Source organism: Pan troglodytes, chromosome X, assembly GCF_028858775.2.
Source record: "Pan troglodytes isolate AG18354 chromosome X, NHGRI_mPanTro3-v2.0_pri, whole genome shotgun sequence".
Taxonomy (NCBI): Eukaryota; Metazoa; Chordata; class Mammalia; order Primates; family Hominidae; genus Pan; species Pan troglodytes.
The window spans coordinates 98931208-98955787 of record NC_072421.2 but is presented as its reverse complement, the minus strand read 5'-3'; the positions used below and the strand labels follow the sequence as shown (position 1 = coordinate 98955787).

Here is a 24580-nt window from a genome sequence, read left to right as displayed (position 1 = left end):
ACTACTCAGGAGACTGAGGCAGGAGAATGGCGTGAACCCGGGAGGTGGAGCTTGCAGTGAGCCGAGATCATGCCACTGCACTCCAGCCTGGGTGACAGGGCAAGACTCCGTCTCAAAAAAAAAAAATAACTGAAGAAAAGAGGAGGGAAGATGAATGCCTGTGGCCAACCCTCAGGCAGGTGAGTGGAAGAGCTATTGGGGGTGACTAGCGAAAGGATAGACGTTGTCAATAAAGTAAGGCAATCATACAACACATGCTGTCCATCTGTCTTGTGCAAATGTGAGTATCAACCACTCTATCATCAGTCTACAAATACTTTAAATGTTTTTATTTAAAGTCCTGTTGATGGCTGGGAGAGATGGCTCACTCCTGTAATCCCTGCATTTTGGGAGGCCAAGGCAGGAGTATCGCTTGAGCCCAGGAGTTTGAGACCAGCCTGGGCAACATAGTGAAACCCCATCTCTACAAAAAGTAGAAAAATTAGCCCAGCACAGTGATGTGTGCCTATAGTCCCAGGTACTAGGGTGACTGAGGTGAGAGGATCACTTGAGCCCAGGAGGTGGAGGCTGCAGTGAGCCATGATCACGCCACTGCACTCCAACCTGGGCTTCAGAGCAAGACCGTCTCAAAAAAAAAAAAAAAAAAAAAAAAAGGTCCCAGGGCCTGTTGGGGCTTGGGGGTGAGGGGAGGGATCTTAGAGGATGGGTCAATAGGTGCAGCAAATCACCATGGCACACATACCTATGTAACAAACTTGCACCTTCTGCACATATACCCCATTTTTTTTTTGTTTGCTTGTTTGTTTGTTTTTTAGACAAAATAAAGAAAAAAAAATAAGGTCCTGTTGACTTAAAACTTCGGATGAAATTGTAGTGGGACCTGTGATCTGTTTCTACATTAGGATACAGTGCCTTGGGGCAAGGAAATATGGCAGTGCCCGAGGTGTCAAGGTGGGCAGGCAGATCAGTCAGCAGGGGCTCCACCATCATGGTCTGCCTTCAATACTGGCTGCATTTCCTAGGAGAATCCCTGGGGGAATCATTGCAGTTGGAGCATAATGTAGGGGGCCCCTGAGAAAACCTCCAGGCTTCAAGTGACATACCTAGTCTGCTTTACCGGTTTACAGGACTCAAGAGAAAGGTGGACATTGAGAGTTAATCCCTGAGGCCAAATCTTAAATGGAGAAAGTCAACATCCACAGAAAATGGGGAAGGGCACAAGTATTTCTGTGGGCTTATATTCTGACATTTTTATCTGTAGGGGAAAAATGCTTTCTTAGAAAATGACTCAGCAGGGGGAAGTCTTGTCTCTACCTCTGTCTGGTTTTGTCCTTTGGGGTCCCTTCACTATCAAGTTCAACTGTGTGTCCCTGAGACTCCTCTGCCCCGGAGGACAGGAGACTCGAAAAACGCTCTTCCTGGCCAGTCTCTTTGCTCTGTGTCTGCCAGCCCCCAGCATCTCTCCTCTTTCCTGTAAGCCCCTCTCCCTGTGCTGACTGTCTTCATAGTACTTTAGGTATGTTGTCCCTTTACCTCTGGGAGGATAGCTTGATGACCTGTCTGCTCAGGCCAGCCCCATCTAGAGTCTCAGTGGCCCCAGTCATGTTGAGAAAGGTTCTTTCAAAGATAGACTCAAGATAGTAGTGTCAGAGGTCCCAAGCAAATGAAGGGCGGGGACAGTTGAGGGGGTGGAATAGGGACGGCAGCAGGGAACCAGATAGCATGCTGCTGAGAAGAAAAAAAGACATTGGTTTAGGTCAGGAAGCAAAAAAAGGGAACTGAGTGGCTGTGAAAGGGTGGGGTTTGCTCAGACTGTCCTTCCTCTCTGGACTGTAAGAATATGTCTCCAGGGCCAGTGTCTGCTGCGATCGAGTCCCACCTTCCAAGTCCTGGCATCTCAATGCATCTGGGAAGCTACCTGCATTAAGTCAGGACTGAGGTGGGTCTGGGGTATGGCAGGGGCTGGGCAGCAGCAGCAATGTACCTTGCTTGGGACCCCTAAAAACCAGAGAGACAGCATGGCTGGTGCCATTTATCAGCTAGTGGAGGAGGCTGACGGAGGGTGGGAGTGTCATCAGCACAAGGCCCTGGCAGTCCCTTCTGGTGATTAGAGAGGCCGAAAGGGTCCTTTCCGACAAGGGCTGAGGGTGGGCGGAACAGGAAGAGAAAAATGTGACATGAGGTGACCATCCGAACAGGTAGCAAATGTTAGAAAGGGGTACCTCTGGCAAACTTACTGGAAAAGTAATATTGCAGGGAGCAGTCAGATAAAAACAAGCCCTTCTGTCAAATAGTGCTTGAAGACTCAATAGGGATACATGGGTCAATGAAGCCCTTAGAAAAAGAAATACTAAGAGGCAGATTCTCTGAGAACATGGTAAAAGCTCACACTCCACGTTATGAAGTTGACCTTTGTGAGCTAGGGAAAGGCCTGGCTAGGCCAGGGTGTAGGCTACCTGCCTTGAGCTGTACCAGGCCAAATGTCGCCAGGGTCAGAGCTGGCTTATTAAAGGACTGTGTGGAAGCTGTGCCAACCTCGTGGTAACAATGGGTAAAAGACTGGGCCAGGAGAAAGCAGCCTCTGCCTCAGCCCAGACAGTGCGGCCAACCCTTGAGGTTGTGGCAAAGGTTTCTCCTCTTACCATTGCCCTCCATGTGCATGGCTTGCTTTTCTCTTGTCTTCATTATTTCTCCTTTCCTTTCCTCCTCTCCAACCTCCTCCTCTTCCCACTCATCCTCCTTTCTCTACCTATATCCCCTCTTCATTATACCCTCCTCTGTTCTGTTGATTACCAGACCCTGACATACAGTTAGCACTTAACAAATAATTGCCGAATTGCATTGACTTTTTCTTGCTCCTTTCTTCCCCCGCTCTTTTCCCTTTTCCTTTCCCTTTCCATTTCCTCCTCCCTGCCTGCCTAGTACCTTCCCCATAAGGTGGTTGTGAGCAGTAAATGTGCAAATACATGTAAAGCTTTTAAAACAGGGCCTGGCAATAGTAAGTGCTGGATCTCAGTATTTGCTATAATTTTTACTCTGCCTCAGACCTGCCAATGTCCCCCAGAGGGCCTACCTAGAGCAAATAATATGACATTTAGAATAAAAGTGATTGGTGACCCCAATCAAGACATCCTTGGATAAGTTGCCCAGACTCCAGCCTCTCTGGAGCCTCAGTTATTTGATAAAAACAATGTCACTTTCCAGATAAGCCACAAAATGCAAATACTCATGGCAACCTAAAGCATTATACCCAAACAGTGTCCCTTAGGGCTTGTCCTGTCTATTCTGACTCCTTTTATATTCAAACTATTTAAACTGCTTGCTTGTGTTGAAGTCCAAATTTCCATTGCATATGGCTATTGATATTTTTGTTTGGAATTTTTTTTTTTTTTTTTGACACGGAGTTTCACTCTTGCTGCCCAGGCTGGAGTGCAATGGCACGATCTCGGGATCTCAGCTCACTGCAACCTCCGCCTCCCGGGTTCAAACAATTCTCCTGCCTCATCCTCCCAAGTAGCTGGGATTACAGGCATGTGCCACCACGCCCAGCTAATTTTGTATTTCTAGTAGAGACGGGGTTTCTCCATGTTGGTCAGGCTGGTCTCGAACTCCCAACCTCAGGTGATCTGCCTGCCTGGGCCTCCCAAAGTGCTAGGATTACAGGCGTGAGCCACTGCACCCACCCTGGAATTCTTTGTAAACTCCTTATGGTGCGAACTAATGTAACTTTCCATCCAGTTATGGGGGATTGGTGCAATTTTAAATTATCACTATGATTTGCTATTTCCATTTGAGCAAATTTCCTATAGAGTTTCCTTTCAGTGGACTAGACCCATATCAGGAAGTGACTTAGGTATAAAGGGAAGATACAGCTTTCGAAAACCAAAGTTTGGGTGTTCTCCAAAGAGTTATCAGATACCCCCTTCTACCCCCACAATGATCTGATTGCTGAGATCTGATTGCTAACTACTGAAAATAAGGAAGAACTAGAATTTTCAGTGACACAGTGCTCAGCAAGAAGCTAGAAAAGAGGCCTTGACATATTTGACTCCAAAGCTACTTGGTTATGCATGAAGCCATCTGGGGAGGGGAAGGAGGAGGGAGAACTCCTCTGAGGACCCTGAAACAATTGGGCCACGTGTGACTTTCAGTTTCTATGGAGATTCATGTGCAGTGGCTGAGGGCAATCTGAGAGCATTGGAAACCCAGAAGCTTTAATACCAGGCTCTTCTCTCCGCTCTTAGAAAGTTCTCACAAGATGTCTTTAGGATTATATTGGTTATTTGAATCTCAAGGAGAAGCTCCTCTCACTGCCCTACCTCCCTGAACTGAAAACAAACTGTAGTCTGTTAGCTCACCCTAGAAGAAGGAAATTCTAGAGTCAAGAGAAGTTAAGTTTTAGACAAGCTGGAAGTTGGAATATACTGGAGTTTAAGATCATTGACTCAATGAAAAAAAAACAGATTTGTCTGCGGTAAAACCAGAGTTTTAAAAATGATTAGAAATGGACCAGAAAAGAGATAAGGATAATGAGAAAGGGGGCTCTCTAAAACTATTTGGAACTGAAATTGGGACAATGTTTCTGGAAACTATTTTGGCAGTATGTATCAAAATGCAAAATGCACATACTTTTTTGACTCTGAAAATGATGCTTGTATAGAGATCCTAATAACATGGGAAAATAATTAGGAATAATGTTAAATAAGAACATTAGATCTTTTTTTGGAAAAAGGTACCTTGAACGGATGGATGGATGGGTAGATACATACATACATGCATACATACATACATAGATGTTACGAAAAATAGGTAAATTAACTGAATGTGCAATATGATCTCAAATATTATAAGAAACACACACAGAAAAAAATGGAAGGAATATGCCGATACATTAATGCCTCTGGATGAGTTTATGAATGATTTTTTCTTTTTTATATCCCTGTACTTGACATATTTTCTACAATAAGCATGTTTTATTTTACTATATTTTGTTTTATTTTGAGATGGGGGTCTCCCTATGTTTCTCAGGCTGACCTTGAACTCTTGGGCTCAAGCAATCCTCCAATATCAGCCTCCTGAGTAGCTGGGACTACAGGTGCACACCACTGCACCCAGCTGCGTGTGTTATTTTGATATCGATGGAAAAAATAAATAAAATGTTTAAGCCAAGGAAAACAAAAACTAGGTTGAAAAAGAAGGCCAAAAGGGCACACAAGTCCAGAGTGAAAGACAGACACCCCAGCAGTCACCCTCAGAGCAGAGGGAGAATATTGAAAGTATTACCACCGATCTGATCTGGCACTGACTATAAACTTGCAGATTGGCTCTCTGGCTCTCTTTCCATCATCAGTTGGCCAGAATATATTGTCGCTAATGCAAGACAAAAAGAGATGATGAATCACAGAGACCTAGAAGTTTCCAAAACCACAGAAGAAAAATGTAAAATGCTAAAAACATAAGGCCAGGCGCGGTGGCTCAAGCCTGTAATCCCAGCATTTTGGGAGGCCGAGGCAGGCGTCATGGTGTGCGGCTGTAGTCCAAGCTACTCAGGAGGCTGAGGCAAGACAATTGCTTGAAACTGGGAGGTAGCGATTGCAGTGAGCCAAGATTGCGCTACTGTACTGAAGCCTGGATGACAGAGCGAGACTCTGTCTCAAAAATAAATAAATAAATAAATAAATAAATAAATAAAACATGAACTGCTGTGGAAGAACCAGAGAGCCCTAAGGCCTCCTGTAAATGACTACAGCAGGAGAGTTTCCCTGGTCAGCATGCAGCCAGAAAATTGAGTTTGGCTTGATGCCTTCATCACAAATTTGGTCCCCTGTAGCCTTGACTATGAAGCTTATCATAAAATAATTAGGTTTCACTGGGGCCCGAACAAAAGCATCTTGGGAATTTAACAAGATTAAAGGTTGCTTTGTTGCTGTGGGTATGATTTTTTTTTCTTTTTTCTTTTTTTTTTTTTTTTGAGATGGAGTCTCACTCTGTCACCCAGGCTGGAGTGCAGTGGCACGATCTCGGCTCACTGCAACCTCCGCCTCCTGGGTTCAAGCAATTCTCCTGCCTCAGCCTCCTGAGTAACTGGGATTACAGGTGCGCACCACCACGCCAGGCTAATTTTTGTATTTTTAGTAGAGACAGGGTTTCTCCATGTTGGTCAGGCTGGCTGCTCTCAAACTCCTGACCTTGCCATCCACCCGCCTCAGCCTCCCAAAGTGCTGGGATTACAGGCATGAGCTACCGCACCTGGCCATATGTAAATTTTAAACATGTAAACCAATACTGTATATCTTTTATAGATATTTACATCTGTAATAATAATATGAAAACGTACCTAGGAATGATAAACACCAAATTCAAGATATTGGTAATCTCTAAGGAGGGAGAAGACTAAGATTTTGGAGTACATAAAGGGGTCTTGATTTTATAGATAGTATTTCAGTTCTTAACACGTTCTCTTCTGGTCCCAAGGCCAAGGAATTCTCAATTGAAATCTCAGTTAGAACGTGAAGGATGCTTCTTGGGACTGGGAAGAGATTTTCCGTAGGCCAAATTTAACCTCCCACTAGAGATAGTTGATAATTCTACCACATTTCATAGTGAAGCATCAGGAAGACAGGACTGAAAAGGCAAGAAGGAATGATGCAAAGTGCATAGTCCAAAAGATAAGCTGGACCTAGGTTTGCCACTTTGTCTAAGTAACTGAGAATTCATTCTGAGATCAAAAAATCAAAATAATGTTCACAGCAGCATTGTTTATCATTGAAAGCAAACAACCTAAATGTCCATCAACAGGAGAATGAATAAATAAATTGGAATGTATTCATCATATAGAATATTTTATGCATATAAAAATGAATTAAAACATATGAAGTAGAACTAGCCAGATAAATAAATCCTAACATATTATATTGAGGGGAAAAAAGCAAGTTGCTGGAGAATGTGTACCATATATATATATATATATATAAATTTTCTTTTTTTTTTTTCGCGACCGAGTTTCACTCTTGTTGCCCAGGCTGGAGTGCAATGGCAAGATCTCGGCTCACTGCAACCTCTGCCTCCCGGGTTCAAGGGATTCTCCCGCCTCAGCCTCCTGAGTAGCTGGGAGAGTAGCGTTGGCCCAGCTAGTTTTTGTATTTTTAGTAGAAACAGGGTTTCTCCATGTTGGTCAGGCTGGCTGCTCTCAAACTCCTGACCTTGCCATCCACCCGCCTCAGCCTCCCAAAGTGCTGGGATTACAGGCGTGAGCTACCGCACCTGGCCATATGTAAATTTTAAACATGTAAACCAATACTATATATCTTTTATAGATACTTACATCTGTAATAATAATATGAAAACGTACCTAGGAATGATGATAAACACCAAACTCAAGATATTGGTAATCTCTATGGAGGGAGAAGACTAAGATTTTGGAGTACATAAAGGGGTCTTGATTATATAGATTGTATCTCAGTTCTTAACACGTGAGGCAATATGGCACAATTTTAGGATTTTGTAGAGCTAAGCGGTGAGTCCAAGATTGTAATGTTATAGTCCCTGTACTTTCTATTTGAAATATTTCATAATATAAAACAAAGTATATTTGAGGCCAGGTGCAGCAGCTCATGCCTGTAATCCCCACACTTTGGAAGGCTGAGACAAGAAGATCACTTGCATCCAGGAGTTTGAGACTAGCCTAGGCAACAAAGTGAGACCCGTGTCTCTACAAAAAAATTAAAAATTAGCTGGGTGTGGTAGTGCACACCTGTAGTCCCAGCTACTTGAGAGGCTGAGGCAGGAGGATCGCTTGAGCCCAGGAGGTGGAGGCTGCAGTGAGTGGTGATCTTGCCACTGCACTCCATCCTGGGTGACAGAGTGAGACCCTGTCTCAAAAAAAAGAAGGTATATTTGATCAAAGTTTTATATTCACAGTAAGCAATAAGAACCCTAGGGACAGAGAAGGGTGGATGTTCCACCTACACATTGTGCTTTCATTCCATCAACAATGAAACATCCAGGAAAGGAAACAACAAGTGACTCTAGAAATTCACTAGTTAGACAGAATCTCCTTGGGAATGATTTAAAGAGGGAAAATGTAAGAAAACCTGGCAAGACTAATAAGAGTCCTCAAGTGCAAAAAAAGTGTAGTTGACAGTTAACAGAGACAGATCATCCTTACCAGCCTGGAGGAATATTGCAGAGGAAAGAGCTTAGGATCTTGAATACTCTCTTATCTCCTGTATTTACCACCATTTCCTCTCTTGCTGAACATTCCTAGAAAATGGAGAGGAGTTTGTCACAATTGCTCTTTGATGATAGCCATGGAGAATGACAGGGGCCCCAAGGCAGATGGCATCAACCTCATCAAAGACCAAAAAACAAATAAACGAACAAAAATCCCTCCGGTAGGCAATGAAACACCACAAAAAAAGCAAGGGCTATAGATGATATACCGAGAGCTACAGATGGATGAGGTTGGACAAGTCACATAACCTCTGTGTCAGTTTCCTCATCTGTTTGTTGTGAGGAATAAATGAAATAATGCCTGTAAAATGCCTGTCAGGTAGAAGTCACTGAAAGGAACAGAAGTTCCATTCCATCCCCCTAAGGAAAGACAAGGAATGGCCAGAATCTTCCTAGCCAATTGAGTAGTGCTTTCAAGGAGAAATCAAGAGAAAACACTACTTCTTGGATATTTTGGCTAAGTAGTCATTTGAAGTACAGTTGACTGGTTATTTTATTTTAAGTCGTATCTCATAGACTCTTCCCAATCATAGGCTGGCTGTGTAGTTTTCTGAATTTTGCTCTGGTATTCTTCTTCTTTTTTTTTTTATTTTTATTTTTTATTTTTTTTTTTTGAGACTCCAGGCTGGAGTGCAGTGTCACGATCTTGGCTCACTGCAACCTCCGCCTCCCGGGTTCAAGCGATTCTCCTGCCTCAGCCTCCTGAGTTGCTGGGACTACAGGCGCCTGTCACCACGCCCGGCTAATTTTTTGTATTTTTAATAGAGACGGGATTTCACCATGTTGGCCAGGCTGGTCTCTAACTCCTGACCTCAAGTGATCCGCCAGCCTCAGCCTCCCAAAGTGCTGGGATTACGGGCATGAGCCACTGCGCCTGGCCTTATTATTCTTAATAGTATTTTATCTTATGAGCGAAGATAAGAGCCCAAGATGGTTTAGTTTACTGATTCTGCAAGTGCTATTTCTATTAATTCCTTGGCATACTGCAGTTTGTATGATGGCTGAACTCTTGTTAATAAGCTTCGTCTTTCTGAATTCTGTTGCTCCATAGGGAGCTGGGAGGCTGCAAAAGTGGCCCTGTAAAAATCTTTGCATTTATAATTTAATAAAGGGAACATTGTAACACTGGAACTCCATATTTTAAATGAAGAGCTCTGTGTCTGTTTTTTCTCCTCCCCCATTTCTTTCTTTCTATAAACAACAGTGGGGTGTGTGTGTGTGTGTGTGTGTGTGTGTGTGTGTGTATGTTTGAGACATTCAAGTCACTTCCATTTCCACCCTTCACCCTGAGTGGAGCTCAGGGTCAGCCATCATTGTGCATATTTTGTGATCAAACCGACTCTGTAGGCTACTGAAATTGTTTTAAAAAAATTGGGGCCTTTACTGGCCAGGCACAGTGGCTCATACCTGTAATTCCAGCACTTTGGGAGGCCAAGGTAGGCAGGTCACCTGAGGTCAGGAGTTCAAGACCAGCCTGGCCAACATGGGGAAACCCCACCTCTACTAAAAATACAAAAATTAGCCAGGTGTGGTGGCACACGCCTGTAATCCCGGCTACTTGGGAGGCCGAGGCAGGAGAATTGCTTGAACCCAGGAGATGGAGGTTGCAGTGAGCCAAGATCGTGCCACTGCACTCCAGCCTGGGCAACAAAGCAAGATTCCGTCTCAAAAAAAAAAAAATGGGGCCTTTTACAATAAGTACCCACAGAAGCTTTACCCTCTAACTACTTTTTAACTCAGAGCTGTGTGTTACACACCAACCTTCTGGAGGACTCAAAAATGGATCCCTTTCCTTTCACATTATTGAGTGATGGACCAGTGGCACCTAAGGAAGAGCTACCACATTTTCAGGCTGTGTGAGTCTGGACTGGATCACAAGAAATAGGAGAAAAGCAGTCAAAGAAGGTGGTACCAAATCATGGCAATTCTGGTAGACCTCTAGCTCAATGATCTAGAGGTGGAGGCCATTTCACCTTTTGCTCAGAGGGGCGATGGCTAGTGAGAGACTTGCTTACTTCCTCATAGTCAGAGCAGCACTAAACCCTGCCCAAACACAGATACTTGAGAGAGAGGAAGACTTCCTCTTGTACAAACTGGATTTGTTCTAAAACAGAAAAAGAGTAGAGGCAGCTTCCAGAAGGACCTGTCTTATAGGAAGTAAGAGCAGGGGACAAGAATGAAACAGATGGTGGGTCTAAGCAGGGAATGTATCCACCAAGAGCCTGCAACAAAACTAAAGATAAAATGTTGCCTGCGATTTATTCGGCTAAGAGAAGTACACCAGACATGGTTTGTTGGGATGCTTCTGACCCCATTTACTGGTCACGGTACTCAATTTATTTAGGGTTTTATTTTTTATCCTGTAATTTGAGTCTTTGATTGTGAAGAGGTACTTAATTATAATTTGCCACAAGAATAATTGTGGTATGATTACAGGGCTCTCAATGAGTTGGTAGTTCCTGAGAATAGAGTAGTATTATTTGGTTACCACTACTCCTGAGTAAATGCATAATTGTAATGTTAAAATGAACCTCTTTGAGTTTAGAGCTAAAACTGAGTGTTGGGAAGGGCTGATTGTAAACTCATCAATTTGTCACTCCAGTGAGAGACCATTTAAACCAGGGAGTCAGGGTGTGTGGCAGGGTGGAGGGAAAGGTTTGCACTCTTGCCCAATTTTTCTCAAAATCTAATTTACAAAATATTAAATTAATCCACCTCCAGAAGATAGTGGCATACACATGGTAGATAAGTGGCAAAGCGATCTTCCAGAACACCCCTGGTGTTCCTTTGACCTATTTTCGTCTCCCCAGCATGAGAATAGAACCTCCTACACCACAGGAAAGAGCAAAATAACAGTGTAGATAGCCCCCAGGCTTTGATAAAATTCACTCCCTTGCTTTCCTAGTGTGAGCAATAATCTGCTTAAAAAGTAGAAAAAAACTGCTGGCTTTATTCATTCTGCTTCCACGGTGCCACCAAAAGCATAAGGAGTTTACTTAAAGAATAGACAAATTCCCACCCCCACCCCCCCACCAGAGGAAAAATCCCTACCACTAATTAAACTTGAGTGGAGGGCTGGTGGTTTTTTCGTTACTTACTTAGTGTTTTTTTGTTGTTGTTTTTGATTTTGTTTTTTGAGATGGAGTTTCGCTCTTGTTGCCCCGACTGGAGTATAATGGCACAATCTCGGCTCACTGCAACCTCCGCCTCCTGGGTTCAAGCGATTCTCCTGCCTCAGCCTCCCGAGTAGCTGGGATTACAGGCATCCACCACTACGCCCGGCTATTTTTGTATTTTTAGTAGAGACGGGGTTTTGCCATGTTGGCCAGGTTGGTCTTGAACTGTTGACCTCAGGTGATCCGCCAGCCTCGGCCTCCCAAAGTGCTGGGATTACAGATGTGAGCCACCACGCCGGCCTAGTGTTCTATTTTTATGACAGCATTTGTTTTCACTTTATCTTTCCAACGAAAGTTCGGAATTAGTAATAATAATACACTGTGCATAAACTGTAAGTGAATAACTGATATGAAGTGTTGCTTGGTATGAATAAAAAAGCCAGTGGTGACTTTGGGAACTTTATTTGTCTTTCTGTGTTTCAGTTACCTAAATTGAATCCTTCTGGAGTATTGTAGGTTTGGGGAGGCTAAGTAAGTTGTGTTTCATAAATGAACAGAGGTGGCATCTATATCAGTAAGACAGTTGCATCACTTTTGCATGATGCTGTCTAAAAGAACTAATTTAAGCTAAATGGGAAAAGGTCAGAAAACAACAACTACCCGCCCCCCCACCAAAACCCACCAAAAAAAATTATGTTTTCAACTTTAGAACAAAGCTTCTATCCTTTGTAGCTCAGTCAGTGGGTGTGGGCAAAATCAGTTGGGCAGCAGTTAGTGTGTGTCCAGAACTGCAGGTGCAGCCTCCATATCCTTATTAGTTCCCTTGGTTACAGACCCCAGTGGGACAATGCTTGAAAAATTATATTCACCGTCTAGGAAATTGGGAACTGAGAGTCCAATATCTGCCTCAGTGGAGTTCTGGCACCTGCATTATCCCTTCTGGGTATATCAAGATCAACAGCTGCACAGATACTTTTGCTTTTCACAGATTCTACACATATCATATAAAGGTGAATAGTGTAAAGCTACCTCTACACCTTACCAAGCACACAGGTGCGTGCCATTTAACATCTAGAGCATTCCATTGCCTTATACAAGAACTCAGTTTATATGAGCTCACAACATCGAACCAATCCCCCCCCCCCAATTCAGTGTGCATCCATTATACCTGAAACCTGACAGAGCTGGGGGCTGTGGGAGGAGGTTGGTAGGAAGAAATTATTTTGTGAGCTGTGCACATTTTTGTTCCATTTGAAACTAGGTAGCTAGGCTGAGGGGGAACCAAGAGGGATGAGGATTAATGTCCTGGGTCCTCAGGAACTTTCATTATCAACAGCACACAGGTGAACTCCAGAAAGAAGAAGCTATGGCCGCAGTGATTCTGGAGAGCATCTTTCTGAAGCGATCCCAACAGAAAAAGAAAACATCACCTCTAAACTTCAAGAAGCGCCTGTTTCTCTTGACCGTGCACAAACTCTCCTACTATGAGTATGACTTTGAACGTGGGGTAAGTTTCTCGACTATGAAACCTGAGTTTCAAGATATCAAGGACTTGGCCTTAGATGTTTCTTGGGGAAGAGGTAAATTTTCGTTGGTAGGAGGAGGGGAGTAGAATGGACCTGAGTTCTTTCAAATTCAGCAAAATATTTCCTAGCCTATAACTAGCTAAAGCCGGAAAGTCAAAGGTCCTAAGAAGCCACAAGGAAAATATTACCATGGAATCTTGGAATTGATGAGCACTCATTAAATGATTGTTGAGAATGAAATCGAAGAGTTGGAAATTGCTTCCTTACTTCCTATGAGGAAGGTACATACAGTCATTCACTCTTCCATGGTATTTGCCCTCCATTTGGTAGTCATAGATTTATAGATCTGGAAGGATTTTTTTTTCTTCTCCCACATGACAGGTCCTGATGTAGCCTGTGGGTGCCACCTCACTTTGTTGAATGATTAGATAACAAAATCTAATCATCTGATTGCTTAATCCCTCTTAATCTTTCTCCGTTTTCTTCCTCATTCTATTTCTCAGAGAAGAGGCAGTAAGAAGGGTTCAATAGATGTTGAGAAGATCACTTGTGTTGAAACAGTGGTTCCTGAAAAAAATCCTCCTCCAGAAAGACAGATTCCGGTAAGAAGAGACCAATGTCTGAGATGGGGAACAGCAGATTTGAAGAAATTTGCAACATTTAAATTCTCTGTAAATAGACTGACTGGTGATGCTGTGCAACGTGGAACACGGTCAAGTTTCCTTTAAAAATTCTTCACTCTACCATATTGGTTATAAAGAATCTTAGCTTCTTTCCTTCATATTCAGAACATCTCACTAAACATGGAAAATTCGTTAACAGAAACTTTTAAATGATGCTATATCTAGTTTTCAAACTGGTCAGAGATCATTGGTTTTATTCCCTCAGTTCTCTCAGGATCAGATTTAGAGGCTTAAGTAAGTCTGAATGCCATAATCCTAGGGCTCTGAGTCACATGATATCCTTTAATACCTTACTATTTATTCTCTTCTCACTTTCCGGAGCGAGAGACATAAAACCTACTGATTTTTGAGTTCACTTTTAAAAAATATATATCAATTTCAGTATTTTCTTTTTTTCTTTTTTTTTTTCTTTTTTTAGACAGAGTCTCGCTCTGTTGCCCAGGCTGGAATGCATTGGTGCCATCTTGGCTCACTGCAACCTTCACCTCCCGGGTTCAAGCAATTCTCATGCCTCAGCCTCCCAAGTAGCTGGGATTACAGGTGTGCACCACCATGCCTGGCTAATTTTTCGTATTTTTTTAGTAGAGACGGGCTTTCACCATGTTGGCCAGGCTGGTCTTGAACTCCTGGCCTCAAGTGATCCGCCTGTCTCAGCCTCCCAAAGTGCAGAGATTACAGGCGTGAGCCACCCACTGGGTCTGACCATTTTCAGTATTTTCTTGATCACAGGAGAATTGCGTATTTATTACAGAAACTCTGGAATATATAAAAAATACAAAAAGATTAAAATGATGCATAATCCTGTTACCCAGTTAAAACAACTATCAACATATTGGTGTACATAGACTTACAGATGTTTTTCTTCACTGAGAACACATACGCATACACTTATATATATGTTATATATTTAAAACATAGACTCATAGTACACATCTTGCTTTGTAACGTACTTTTTCAATGTAACAATATGTGGGAAACTTTTCCCCATGACAATAGATATTCTTTAATAACATGATTTTAATGACTGTATGGTATTCCCTATTATGGATGTATTGTAATTTGTTTAATCTCCCATTATTACACATTCAGTTTGTCTACAAGTACTTGATAGTATAAACCATGTTGAGAGGAACAATCTTGCATACATCTTTCTGTACTTTTTTTATTCTTTTCCTTATGATAATTTCCTAGAAGTAAAATTTTGTTCTTCTCTTTAAGAAAATCTGTGCACTTTGGTTATTTTTATCTTTTTATTTCATTTTCTAGAAGTGGAATTGAATTTCATACACACCTACAAGCTATGTATGAGAGTGCCTGCTTCTGTACATTTTTTCCAACACTAGATATTTTGTTATTTTTATTATTATTATTATTTTCTGAGATGGAGTCTCGCTGTGTCGCCCAGGCTGGAGTGCAGTGGTGCGATCTCCGCTCACTGTAACCTCTGCCTCCGGTTCAAGTGATTCTCCTGCCCCAGCCTCCTGAGTAGCTGGGACTACAGGCGCCCACCACCACACCCTGCTAATTTTTGTATTTTTAGTAGAGATGGGGTTTCACCAGGTTGGTCAGGCTGATCTCAAACTCCTGACCTCAAGTGATCCTCCCACCTCGGCCTCCCAAAGTGCTGGGATTACAGGCGTGAGCCACTGTGCCCAGCCCAACACTAGATATTTTAAATATTAGTTAATTTGACAGCCAAGAAAAATAGCATTTCAGGTGGGGCGTGGTGGCTCACGCCTGTAATCCCAGCACTTTGGGAGGCCAAGGCAGGCGGATCATGAGCAGGAGTTTGAGACCAGCCTGACCAACATGGTGAAACCCCGTCTCTACTAAAAATACAAAAATTAGCTGGGCATGGTGGCGCGAGCCTGTAATCCCAGCTACTCGGGAGGCTGAGGCAGGAGACTCCCTTGAACCCAGGAGGCGGAGGTTGCAGTGAGCTGAGATCGCACCACTGCACGTCCAGGCTGGACGACAGAGCAAGACTCCGTCTCAAAACAAAAAAATAGCATTTTATTGCTAACTTATTTTGCAATTTCTTTTACTCATAAAGTTGGTCTACTGCTCATTTATATTTTATTTGTGAATTGCCCATTAATTTTTGGTCCATTTTTTACATTGAGATGTTTACCTCATTTCTAATACTTTTAAAGAGATCTTGATATAAGAACATTTATCCTTTAACTGTAAAGTATGTTGAAAATGTTTTTCAGTTTATCCTTTATCTTTCAATTTTGTTTATGATGCTTTTTGCCATATAGGGATTTAAAGTCTATGTCATCAAATTAGTTCAGGTTTTTCTTAATAGTTCTAAGTTTCATCATTATATTAGAAAAAGCTTGCCTCCCACAGGATTATATAAATAATTGCTTATATTTACTCTCAGTCATTCATAGTTTTATTTTTTATATTAAGCTCTTGAATCCATCTGGAATTTTCTTTGGTGTATGGTGTAGCATAGCTACCTAACTCCTCTCCTCCCCACAACGTTAGTGGTTAAATATTTGTCCCAACAACAATTTTTTAGAAACCTCCATTTTCCCAGTGATTTGAAATACCTGAGTCTCTCTTGACTGGGTATGTGTTGGGTCGTATTGGATATGTGTCCCTATTGGCCTATAGAAAGTAATCACTAAGAATCAGCCTTGTCTGTGCAGGAGAAACTTCTGAAGCCACAGCAAAAGGCTTCTAGTACCTAAGGAAATTCAGAAAAGAGCAATGCATCAACCAATAACCATTTTTTCTTATTTCATTACAGAGAAGAGGTGAAGAGTCCAGTGAAATGGAGCAAATTTCAATCATTGAAAGGTTCCCTTATCCCTTCCAGGTGAGTTATTTTCTCTCACCAAATCTCGAAAGGCCCCTATAACACAATTAGAAGGGGTGGTGGGGTGCAGGGCAGAGGGAAGGCTACAAGGACCCAGTGAATAGAAGTTGAGGTGGACAAGGATGCTGAACCAAGAAATGAGACTGGCATGGGCTAAGAATGTTTGCTTTTCTATTTACCTAATCTAACATAGTTTCTTTTAGTCTCTATACCTCAAAAAGAATACATAGCAGCACCAATTCTATCATAGTGTGTCTTGTCTATGATAACTGCATTGAGAAAGATGCTCTGCTTGTTGAGTGAGCATTTCACTTCCTTCTGGTTCTGACTCTCTATCTAATAGTGGTCACGTGGGTTGAAAATATAGAAAAGGGGAGTAGTATTAGGAAGTTCAGTATGAGGAAGACTTATTAGACTTATGCATAAACCTAAATTCTGTTGTAATCTGGAAGAGCTGAAGTGCCACATATGCATCTGTTTAGGAGACCAAGAACTACAAATTTGGTCTTCAGTTTGGCTTGCTTACATCCTGAGAACTCTGTAGGCCACATGTCGTGAATATAGCAGCCTCTGCAACAGTGAAAGCCAGAAAAGGAAGTGGAAAGTCTCAGGGGAGGGGGCTTTCTGTCATGGATTTATGAACACAGCAAGACTAACAAGCAAAAAGAAAAATGTAAAAGGATCTTGTTCGTGTCCCTGACTATATCAAATTTATGAAACCTTTGAAAGAGGGGTATTTCAGACACAGTTTTTACTACCAATGCCTTTCAACAAGATGACATTGTTTGGCTGCACTAGTGAACAATGCTGAACAGCAGATAATTTTAAATTAATTTATATTTGACTTCAGAATTTATTATGTGATGTCTATAAACTCTGTGAGGGTTGGAACCACATCTTATATATTTCATGCATCTTCGTAACACCTAGCATGATGCCTTGTATATGGTTAAAAAAATACTATTTGACTTGATGATATTGCTTATTATATACCTTACCCTTTTTGAAGTAGGTTTGTAGTTCCAAATTTGATTTATTTTGGCTAATATTGGTGAGGGGAGGCCACTAGGTAGTGGAGGTGGAGGTAATTAGCCATGAATCAAAATTTTACTCCATATTATCCAAGTGAATAACCCATATGTACTAATCAAGACTTAATTTATATAGATTATCACTTCATTTCTCTTCTATACAAAGTCAGAGTTTAATAATAAGATAAAATACCCTTTGTTGGATAAACAAAAATGTTATCTCCAGCAAGGGCAGACGGAGACCTTATAAAATAAGTTTATGCATGAATTGAAGCACAAGTCAGGAGGACCTAAGAGTATGAAAAATTCTAAGAGCTTTTAAACGCTACATTCCTAGATATGAAGAGTTCAGGAATCCTTCAGATAGTTCACATAACCTGAACACCACTGCTGACTGAAGATTCTGCCTTTCTTTGTTTTCTACAATAAATATACAAATTGTCCCCTAAGATTAGTACTTTCAAGGTCTTTCTCCTTTTTTCTGAATCCTAACTGCTGAAGTCTGTGTTTTCATCGACCCAGGTTGTATATGATGAAGGGCCTCTCTATGTCTTCTCCCCAACTGAAGAACTAAGGAAGCGGTGGATTCACCAGCTCAAAAACGGTGAGAATTATTTGGAAAATAAATGTTTCCAAAGAAAGAAGGAAAGGAAGGAAGAGGAGATAGACGGGAGGAAAAGGAAAGAAGGAAGAGAGAAACGAGAGAGAAACGAGAAAGAAAGAGAAAGGAGAAACGTAGAGAGAAAAGAAGAAAAAAATGGATAGAAGGGGAGAAAAGAAAGAGAGAGGGAGGGGAGGAGGGAGACAGGAAGGAAGGAAGCAAGGAAAGAAGGAAGGGGATGAGGGAGGAAAGAAAGACAACAAAGAAACAAAGGAAAGTTTGTATTTTGTTTCAATATTAGTAATACAATTGAGCTTAGTATTCCATCATATGAATAAAAGATAAAATATTAGACTAAGAGTTTCCCAGTTCTATCACTATCTCTCTAGTGCAATTTTGTAATTTTAGGCACCTCCATTTCTCTATTTATTAAGAAAAGTCCCATTTTTTGCACTGAATACAAGGATGGTGTGGCATTCAATGGTTATGCAATATTTAGAATCCTAAGTATAAAATACCTAGCTCCAAAAAATTAAATAGATGATGTATGAGAGTGCTTGAAGTCAGAGTCAGAGAACCTGGTTTCAAGTCCTCTTTTACCATTTACAAACTGGGTGATTTCTGGCAAGAAGGCCAACAAGCTTCTTTGATGCTCAGTTTCTTCTTCTCAAAGGAGAATAATGGTAATTCATGCCACATCTACCTCTGGGGTTGTTGTAAGGATCAAATGAAGTAATAATACATGTTAAAGCACATGGAAAACTGTAAATCACTGTATACGAAAGCACTGTACATCTCTTTGTTGTGGATAAATATTTCCCAAGGAAATATTTCATATTCCTTGCTTTGTGAGGACCTAAACTTGAACAGTTTCAGCATTTCACATCAACCATACAGTGTGTTCAGATAAACTTGACTGTAAATGCTTGCAGCACAGGATGCATGCACACATTATTTGCGTGTATATATAGCCACATGTCAAGTGACTGAGAGATTAACTGGTTGAGTTGACATCAGGAAAGGCTGCCTAGAGAAACAGGAAGGATGGCAGACTGATAATGGTATGGTTGGGTTATTGCATGACAGCCCTTTGTCTTAATAAACATTTAGATTCTGATACTCACTGGCTGGCTATACCAGCCTTGTACACTCCCTTGAATGCAAGTTTGGTTGGTCAAAATTATATTAGCCAAGTCTTTCAAACTGAAAGGGAACAGGAGGAATGAAGATGAAGGATCATCTATTCAATTATTGCTATGTGCCAGATATTGAGCTAAATACCTTTTATATATTATCTCATTTAATTTTCACAACACCCTTGGCCTAAAAACAACAACAATGATAACTAACACTTAATGAGCGCTTACTATGTAGCAGGCTCTGTCCCAAGTGCTTCAAATGTATTACTTATTTGATCTTTGCAGTAGCCTTAAGAAGTATGTATCCCCTATTTACAGATGAGGAAACTGAAGCTCAAAGATGTTATGTAACTTGCTCATGGGCACACAGTGAATGGTGGAGCCTGGATTCTTATCACATCCCTGTGTCTGTATGACTCCAAAGCCCAAGCTCATTGCATAGTTTTGCGCTGCTTGGTTTCCAAGTCCAGAAATTTCACATGTAGTTGGTTGCAAAATATTCTATAGTAAAGCTATGTTGAATATTACAAATAGGTGATATCCTGCAATACACAGTTCAGTTCTTGGCATATTTTAAGATAAGGGGTCTGCTTTAGCCCTGGGGCTACAAAATGAGCAAACTCTTTAATACTGCTTATTGTGATACAGGCTCTTCTTTAAGTTCTTTACATATATTAACTTTGTATTAACCATATGAGGCAGTTATCTTGTCATCCCCATTTTACAGATAAGAAAGCTGAGGTACAGAGAGGTTAAGTAACTTGCCCAAAGGCCCTCGGTTAGTAAATGGCAGGGTCAGGCTTTGAATTCAGGCCCCAGACTCCATGTCCTGAACCAATATACTATCTCCAGCCACAGAAATATTTGCAGAGACTGGGATAAGAGCTCTGCAGGACATGTATACTTGTACTTCTTTAGTTCTCTCCACAATGCCTCATACAGCGCCTTGCACACAGAAAGGGATCAATAGTTGTGTTAACTGATTTATCTGTGGGAATAAACAACCATCACCAGCTTGGGCTCCACATCGATAAATGGCTAGGTTTTAGTCTGGAAATAGGGGAATGCAAGGCAGACTAGCTGAAGGAGAAATAAGGGAGAAACTGGCATGCTCAAGTTGGTAACTTCTTTACACTTCATATACTAATTTCAAAACCAGTCATAGTTTAGTCCAACAAATATTTATTTATTTATTTATTTATTTTGAGATGGAGTTTCGCTCTTGTCACCCAGGCTGGAGTGCAATGGCACGATCTCGGCTCACTGCAACCTCCGCCTCCCGAGTTCAAGCGATTCTCCTACCTCAGCCTCCCGAGTAGTTGGGATGACAGGCCACCATGCCCAGCTAATTTTTGTATTTTTAGTAGCAACAGGGTTTCACCACGATGGCCAGGCTCGTCTCAAACTCCTGACCTCAGGTGATCCACCCGCCTCTGCCTCCCAAAGTGCTGGGATTAAAGCATGAGCCGCCACACCTGGCCCAACAAATATTTATTGAATGTCCACTATATTTAAGGGTGAGTAATGACCAAAGATAAGGATATCCAGCTTGTGAGCTTGTGAGCTTTCTTTTTTTTCTTTTTTTTTTTTTCTTGATATGGAGTCTCACTCTGTTGCCCAGGCTGGAGTAGAGTGACGTGATGTTGGCTCACTGCAACCGCCGCCTCCTAGGTTCAAGCAATTCTCCTCCCTCAGCCTCCCGAGTAGCTGGGACTACAGGCATGCACCATCATGCCCGGCTAATTTTTGTATCTTTGGTAGAGACAGGGTTTCATCATGTTGGCCAGGCTGGTCTTGAACTCCTGACCTCAGGTGATCCACCTGCCTCGGCCTCCCAATGTGCTGGGTTTACAGGCGTGAGCCACTATGCCCAGCCGAGCTTGGTTTCCTAACTCAGATGTTAACCTTACAATCTTGATTATGTGCTGCTTTTAAGGTTCATTAGCTAAGTAAATTCACAACAGGCTAAAAATAAAGCCAAAAATAAATAAACAGAAACACCATCACTTCAGCTGGGTCATCAGTGTGATCAGGGAGTGTGGCTAGGCACATCTTTGCCTTCTCTTCCCTTATGTTTCACCAAAGGCATTTTTTTTCCCAGTAGTTCCACCTGGGTATAGTCTTGTTGAACCGTCCGGGGCTAACAACAAGAGCCAAAAAGTAGGCACCTTCCGACAAATACCATGATTGCTGGGAGATTTAGGTGCAAGTCCTAACAATCCCAGGACAGTCCCAGGTGCTGCCAATGTCAATAGTGAGTTAGCCTAGGAGCCACAAAATAATGATATTATTCCACTCTTTTTGTTTTTTTCTTGTTTGTTTTTATGTTTTTATTATCCTACTCTTGGGTAAAATGCACCAATAAGAAATCATTGACATGAAAAGGGGACCTCATGAGAATACTGGTTACCTTTGCAGGGATATTGACTGAAGAGGCATGAGGTGCTGGATCTCAAGGAGGTTAAATGGGTGTGGAAAAATATGGTTTGCTGTACACATTAAATCTGTGCACTTTATTATATGTAAATTATACCTCAATTTTATTTATTTTTTTTTTTTTATTTTGAGAGAGAGAGTCTTGCTCTATCGTGCAGGCTGGAGTGCAGTGGCACAATCTCGGCTCACTGCAAACTCTGCCTCCTGCGTTCAAGCGATTCTCCTGCCTCAGCCTCCCAAGTAGCTGGGATTACAGGCGCTCACCACCATGCCCAGCTAATTTTTGTATTTTTGGTAGAGACGGGATTTCACCATGTTAGCCAGGCTGGTCTCAAATGCCTGACCTCAAGTGATCTGCCCACCTCAGCCTCCCAAGGCGTGAGCCACTGCACCAGGCCTATACCTCAATTTTAAAAGCATAGCCTCAGATACCTCATATCCAGCTGCCACATTTTCTCAATGGTGCTTGCCATGCAAAGGTTGTATTCCTGTGGGCTTAGCCACAGACTCTCTCTCTCCATTTCCTTAAATATGGCAGTGGGCCCTTCTATGTTCCAGCACCACAAATATTTGCCTATACTTATTCTTGAATCTTTGGTCAAGCTCAATAGAACCTATCCTAATTGCAAATTCAAAAGTAGGCAAATGACCTGACCTCACCAAAATGAATAAGAGAATAGCATTGGCAAATCTCCTACAAACAGTATGGAAAGGAATGATTCATGTATGCCTGAAACAGAATTTTAGACATTAACCTCATAAATATGGATAGAAAAGACCAGCCCATCAAGTGCTTGGAGAATATGTACTAACCATTAGTGCTTCCCAATAGGGGAATGTGCATTGGTGAAGCAAGCAGTCTCCCCCAGCCCTCCCACTTGGACACCCTGCTTTTGCAATCCTGTCCTAAGTAGCTGGAAATACCAGCTTTGGATTAGCCAACAAAAGAAGGGGTGTCATCTTCAAGGGACCTCTTAAGAGGCAGACATTATTTGAGAATGTAGGGAGGTTTCTTAATGAGTGTGCTAGGGGTGGGGAAGACAAGAAGCCTTATTTCCCCTCATTATCGTATTAGCAAGCTTAGTTTATTAGAGTGGCTAATTGTCGATTAGTTATTCTTTGGCATGTCTACTGGTGCCCAGCCCTGCAGAAGACAGAGCGAACTTGAGGGTCTTCAAATCCCTAGGTGACAGGGAGTGGCATGGGGGGAGGGGCCAGAGTGTGGATGTGGTAGGAGTAATCAATCCTGGCAGGGAGGAGTATCAATGACATTGTTCACAACTCTACCAGTGCTTAGTAATAACAAAAGGCAGACAGACTTTGGGTCGGTTTTATTATTGTTTTAAAATTCCCTCTAGGGGCTGGGCGTAGTGGCTCATGCCTGTAATCCCAACACTTTGAGGGGTGACGGGGGGCGGGTGAATCACGAGGTCAGAAGTTCGAGACCATCCTGGCCAATATGGTGAAACCATGTCTCTGCTAAAAACACAAAAATTAGCCGGGCTTGGTGGCGCGTGCCTGTAGTCCCAGCTACTCGGGAGGCTGAGGCAGAAGAATCGCTTGAACCCAGGAGGTGGAGGTTACAGTGAGCCGAGGTCGCACCACTGCACTCTAGCCTGGGCAACAGAGCGAGACACTGTCTCAAAAAAAAAAAATTCCCTCTATGCAATGCAGTCCCTTATAGCCTGCACTCTATCTGAACAGCTCCCACCATTCTGTCCTTGGTACACTGGTGAAGAGGAGTGCTGAAAAAGTCAGGGTGAGGGTGGGTAGGGGAGAATGGTTTGAAGTTTTCAAATCTATGTGGAGAAAAGTACCAAAATGGCTCTTAAAAAAAAAAAAAAGAACTTTTGTTCATTTGCCTGCAAAATGCACCAGCTACTAGAAGCTTTTAGGCTTTCCCGCAAAGCCTTAAGTGAGTGAAGTGTGACTAGCAAGCCCTTAAGGATTTGAGTTGTTTCTTTTTCTTTTTTCTTTTCTTTTTTTTTTTTTTTTGAGTTGGAGTTTCGTTCCTGTTGGCCAGGCTGGAGCACAATGGCGCCATCCCAGTTCACTGCGACCTCCGCCTCCTGGGTTCAAGTGATTCTCCTGTCTCAGCCTCCCGAGTAGCAGGGATTATAGGTGCATGCCACCACGCCCAGCTAATTTTTGTATTTTTAGTAGAGACGGGGTTTCATCATATTGGTCAGGCTGGTCTTGAACTCCTCACCTCAGGTGATCTACCCGCCTCTGCCTCCCAAAGTGCTGGGATTACAGGTGCGAGCCACCACACCCAGCCGGATTTTAGTTGTTTTCTACAGTGGAAGGTTTTGTTTTGTTTTTGTCTTTTTAAAAAAAAGTTATGCCAGCCACTGGACCTGGTGGTGAGTGCTTGTAGTCCCAGGTATTTGGGAAGCTGAGGTGGGAGGACTGCTTGAGTCCAGGAATTCAAGGCCTGCCTGGGAAACACAGGAAGACCCCATCTCCAATAATAATAATAATAATAATAATAATAATAATAATAATGTGCGGGATTCTTCTTAGCTGTAAATGCTGAAATGTGTATGTTCTCAAATGTGCGTGTTCCCGGACCAGCCTGGGTCTTTGCTCTAGTGTTTGCTGCTATCAGTTATTTCAATTGTCTTTGCTTCTCTCAGTTATCTGACACTATGAACCCTGGATGACTTTTTTGTTGTTGTTGTTGTTGAGACAGAGTCTCACACTGTCACCCAGGCTGGAGTGCAGTGGCGCGATCTCGGCTCACTGCAACCTCCGCCAGCCAGGTTCAAGCGATTCTCTTGCCTCAGCCTCCCGAGTAGCTGGGATTACAGGCGCGCTGTAATTTTTGTACTTTTAGTGGAGACGGGGTTTCACCATCTTGGCCAGGCTGGTCTTGAACTCCTGACCTCATGCTCCACCCACCTCGGCCTCCCAAAGTGCTGGGATTACAGGCGTGAGCCACCGCGTCTGGCCAACTTTTCTAATTGACTTCATGTTAAGGTTTTTGATA

At 42.3% G+C, this 24580-nt stretch overlaps 1 protein-coding gene across 1 annotated transcript in view; it reads left to right on the top strand.

Moving 5' to 3' along the window:
* Nucleotides 1-1667: 1667 nt before the first annotated feature.
* BTK (Bruton tyrosine kinase) overlaps nucleotides 1668-24580 on the top strand; it is a 36913-nt gene continuing 14000 nt past the window's right edge. The window contains exons 1-5 of the mRNA XM_054676572.2: nucleotides 1668-1939; nucleotides 12685-12855; nucleotides 13378-13476; nucleotides 16316-16384; nucleotides 17938-18019. Coding sequence (XP_054532547.1) covers nucleotides 12715-12855; nucleotides 13378-13476; nucleotides 16316-16384; nucleotides 17938-18019 — 391 coding nt within the window. The 5' untranslated portion in view covers nucleotides 1668-1939; nucleotides 12685-12714. The remainder of the gene's footprint in view (nucleotides 1940-12684; nucleotides 12856-13377; nucleotides 13477-16315; nucleotides 16385-17937; nucleotides 18020-24580) is intronic.